Raw genomic sequence first — 4690 nt, 5'->3', positions numbered from 1 at the left:
TAAGGTTGACTTAAGATGTACACAGCGGTGCTTACCACCGTAACCAACCATGACCAACAGCCATGTTAAGACCAAGAAACAGAAGGATGGGCAATTATCACCACACATAGGAAGAGCAACCATGTCAACACAAACACCCTATGCAGGCACTTGCTTCGGACAAGGCATGCCAAACAATGCAAATGTGTAAAGTAAAAAGAAAAAGACAAAGCTTCACCTGAAGAATATCAAGGCGTCACCAAAGTCGTAACGTATATTTCACCTTAAAGAAAGAAAAGCTTCCAGCTATGCAGCCACTAAAACTGGACGATGGCACGGGAGTACAAGCAACACCACAAGAACAACCAAATGAATGAACGAAAGAGTAGAACGATAAAATATAACTGCTGATTATCAGTTGCTACTCGCATGAGCAACTAGGTATATGAAGAGCGTTTATACATAAGGAACAGTTAATTCTAGATTATACTCGGGTATATACAAAAGAAGAGCCCTCACACGAGGAGATTGCTGGGAATTCACATTTTAAAGAAGTGAAAAAATTACAAGAATTGTTCAAAGCACAAGAAGGATATCGCCAAAAAGGAATAAAGAAATAAAAATACACAAGGTCCACCTACGACATGGTCTGCCGTGGCCTTTCACAAGCTTCAGTGGTAACCTAGAAACTGGATTCTCAAGCATCCTCGACCTGAGAGTTGAAGACAAAGCTTGGAAATGTTGTGGTAATATCCCTGTTGATGAAATATTTTATAATTAGAACAAATCCACAGTTATTAATCAAGCCGTAAGAAGGGAATCAAACTGTTGTTACTGCTGTGCAAAATAAAGGGACCTGTTTTCTGACTCTGAATGTTTAATCTCGAACCACATCAGCATTTTCGACCTAGTTTCGAGTTACAACCATGTATATTATTCACATGCTGTGCCCCTCTGCTAATCAAGCAAGTTGAATTATAGTACTCCAAAGTTAAATGGGCTATGTTCTGTGAGATCAGAAAATGCAGAGCAAATCGATCCTTAAGAATTTAGCATGCTGAACTTCACACATGTATCCCACGGAGATGAAGTAGGTACTGATCAGTAAGACAACTTGACTCAAGTTGTGGGGTGGGGGGGACAAACAGGGTCAGCCATACAGACCTTAGATATGGGAGTGTCATATTCTTCAACAAAGATGGATGCCTCAAGACAAGATTGCGCCATTCCTCCTTGTCGATTTTACCATCGTGCTTTGTATCTGCTTCCTCAAATGTCTAGCGATGAAGAAAAAAATTGCCCCCTTAAGCAAAAGAATAAATTCAACAGACATACATCATAGCAAAAGTATACTCTAAGTATACCTTGTCGATAATACCCTCTATAACCTCATCAGAAAGGTTCATTCCTGATTCAGCAAGTGTGGCAACCACCATTTGCTTCACCTGACAATTAAGAAGGCACACAATGACTTTTTCCCAAGGTGATTGCTCCTAGCTGAACTTTATGTTATATAGACATGCTTTCTCCAAGCACAAAAAAAAGGAGTAACATTAAGATGGAAGGATTGCAGAAGGGCGTCAGTTTCTATGTATGAGTGCTTCACACGGTTAACTCGATTTAGTTATTGCTGACACGCATAGCTCTCTCACCACACTTACTTTTCACTGTCACTAAAATAAATTCCTTGAACAGGAACACGATTGACAGTATGAACAAATGGACTACTAGCTCATAACAAAATACAAGAGAACAGAAAGAGTTCACAATAGGCAAAATGAAGGTAGTACCTCTTGCTTTTCAATGAAACCTTGTTGTTTGAGATCATAGAGTTTGAAAGCAACTGCAAGTAGTTCATATATGGCATAAGATTAGAAGAACAGATGATTTAGTATGACACAAGCATAAATTCTGACCGATGCAAATGCTATGCATACAAGAACTCAAGAAGAGATTGAGACAAAAGGGCATTCGTGTGCTTGCATGCAAGAAACCAAAGAAGAAATTTGAACGCAACATGGCCCAAGTAATAACAGATGAGTGTGTATGAACTGTCTAAGACTGGGATCCATAAGTATCTACACACCACCCTCCCTCGGCCCCTCACTTCCAGGGTGGTCTCCACATACAACTAAACTAAAAGAGATAGTGTCTAGCTGCAAGCTGCAACCACTAGGATTCCAATGATAGTTCGTCTAAATTACAGGGTTGAGTATATCAATGATAACAGTTTGTGTGCTCCACATACAACTAAATTAAAAGAGATAGTGTCTGGCTGCAAGCTGCAACCACTAGGATTCCAATGATAGTTCGTCTAAATTGCAGCGTTGAGTATATCAATGACAACAGTTTGTGTGCATCTGCCAATGAAGTCAACAGCCAGCTAGCTTTTCATATTCATTTTCTAAGCAGCAATAATTGAAGATCCATGTCTTGGAAAATTGTCACATCGAAGAGGGAAAAACTAGACTTAATCCTCGCTGAACCATGTCACATTATCTAGGTAAATAAATGAAAATAAATAAATAAAGCATGATGGCTTACAATCAATTTTGTCATCAACTGGTGCATTAGGATGGAATACAGAAAGAGCTCGCACAAATTCTTCAAATTCGAGAATCCCATTGTGCTTCGTGTCGAACAAATCAAACACCTAAATAGATTAAAGTACAGCATTAATAAGTATTGACATCAGATCATCAAAAAGAATTGTGTTATATGTCCATGTTCACGAAGTAATGATTTGTAACAGCAGCAGGAAGTGGTAAGTTAAGTCCTTGCAAATTTGCCTATTTCATATTTATATATAACCATGTTTTTAGAGTAAGCCTACCTTTGCAGATTTTGGTTCTCATTATAATATTGATATAGGAATAATAGCATAAGATGGAATAAATATTCATAATTTAGATACACAAGTGTACTTATCTACTATGTATGTTTATTGTTTTAAGGTTTTTCCTATTTCGTTATATCATTATTATAGATTAGAGCTCAATTAGCATTAGTTTTAGGCTGCCATAACTTATGACACGATAAAGCTACTCAAAAGTTAGCTAGTGCATGGTGAAATGCCGAAATGCTGCGTCAGCAACTGGAGACATGTGGGAGTGCAAACCCAAACACATAACACATGTGACATGGCAAATGACCAAAACTTCAAAGCTCAAACTTATAGTGTTTTAGATAACTCCACGGAAAACTGCCTCACTGCCAATGTTCATACTGCATTCAAGATGCTTCCATGCCATATATAAGTACGAAACGCTACATGAAAGGTGAACCAAATAACCAATAGCGCAAAAGAACAAATAAAACGAGTACCAACCGAATATCACGAACAAAACAACATGGACTTTTTGTGACAACATAACTCCATTAAACAGAAGCCACGCAGACATACCCGGTCAGCAAACATGCTATCTTTCCTGTTAGTCTTAAACAGCGCCAGTTGGAATTCTTCCTGCATATACAACAGGCAAGGCCTTGGTATGAGATTGAGCTCTATGGGAGTGCAAGTTGTCAGCAACCACACTACACACCCAACGAAATCGGCAGAACTTACTAACTTTATTAATCACACCATCATCAACCACAGCACTGCTGATCTTCTTGAACAGCTCATACAATGCCTCAATCTCATTTACGCTAACTGCACAACAAGGAATTTATAAATGGAGGTACGAGATATTGGCTGATCCAGTAAATGGAGGTAAGAAACTGGAGACAAAGAAACATACAAACTGTTTCCCTTGCCAGACGCTCAGGATCCTCGAGGCCCTTGGGACGATTTGGTATGTCGAGATCGCAGCACTTGAGCAGGAGAGCAGCGAGCCGTCGCAACCCTTCCGGGAAATCCACCATTTCACACTCCACCAGAAGCCAGATCAACGCGGCTCACACACACCTGCGACGATCAACAAGGAGATGCGAAATCAAGCCAGATATAGAAATCCCTTGGATTCCTCGCGCATTCTCGCCTCAATCGCGCTCTCCTCCGGCGCCCTTACCCCTCCACGGATCGGGGTCCCCGCGCCGCGCGACGCGAGGAGAAGCGCGACGACGGCCGATGACACCAAGATTGATGAATTGGGGATTAGGGAGATGAGTTGGGGTGTCACCTCATTGAGCCATCCCTGCGGCGGAGTGTGGGTACGGGAGCGACGGTCGCCGGCGCTGAGGCAGACGAGGCGGTGATGGGAGAGGCGAGAGGAGGAGGAAGAGGAGCGCCACGTCAGCGGTTCTGGAACCTGCGGAGGATGCCGTCGGGATCTGAACCTGGGGAGGATGCCTATCGAGCCATCGCTCGTCTCTCCCGCACGTCCGCTCTTCCTGTCGATTTTTTTTTAGCAAAACCTGTCGATTGCTATCGTGGGTGCGTCGCTCATCCTGGGCCGGCCCATTAAAACAGAAATCACTCGGCTCCACCTAGCATGCCAGTCAAGAAAATTTTCTATTTCTCAAAAAAAAACTCAAGAAAAAAAATCTGAAATGGGCATGGCGAACCAACCTGGCATGTGAACCGACTTTGATTGTACAGTGTTAAAAGAAAATCTGAACCGGGCATGTTGACGTCAACTCGGAAATAAAGAAGTAAAGGCACGTAGCATATTAATTCTTGAATATCAATATACACACGGGACGCTCGTACCTTTTGGCTCGACTGAGCACCCAGCCGCCATAGGGTTTCTTGTGCCTCCCGCGGCGTTGC

At 41.9% G+C, this 4690-nt stretch overlaps 1 protein-coding gene across 1 annotated transcript; it reads right to left on the bottom strand.

Annotated features, from left to right (window-relative positions):
* Positions 1-365: 365 nt before the first annotated feature.
* On the bottom strand, positions 366-4356 carry LOC109762527 (calcineurin B-like protein 6). Its single transcript, XM_020321388.4, has 9 exons — positions 4101-4356; positions 3720-3886; positions 3549-3631; positions 3383-3442; positions 2524-2632; positions 1770-1822; positions 1344-1424; positions 1144-1256; positions 366-734 (listed from the first exon to the last, which is right to left on the bottom strand). The coding sequence occupies exons 2-9, from the start codon at positions 3841-3843 to the stop codon at positions 677-679; spliced, it is 681 nt and encodes a 226-aa protein (XP_020176977.1). The 5' UTR covers positions 3844-3886; positions 4101-4356; the 3' UTR covers positions 366-676.
* Between the last annotated feature and the right edge of the window lie 334 nt (positions 4357-4690).

This window comes from Aegilops tauschii, chromosome 5, assembly GCF_002575655.3.
Source record: "Aegilops tauschii subsp. strangulata cultivar AL8/78 chromosome 5, Aet v6.0, whole genome shotgun sequence".
Taxonomy (NCBI): domain Eukaryota; kingdom Viridiplantae; phylum Streptophyta; class Magnoliopsida; order Poales; family Poaceae; genus Aegilops; species Aegilops tauschii.
The sequence above is the reverse complement of the archived record's forward strand: the minus strand, read 5'-3'. Positions and strand labels throughout refer to the sequence as shown.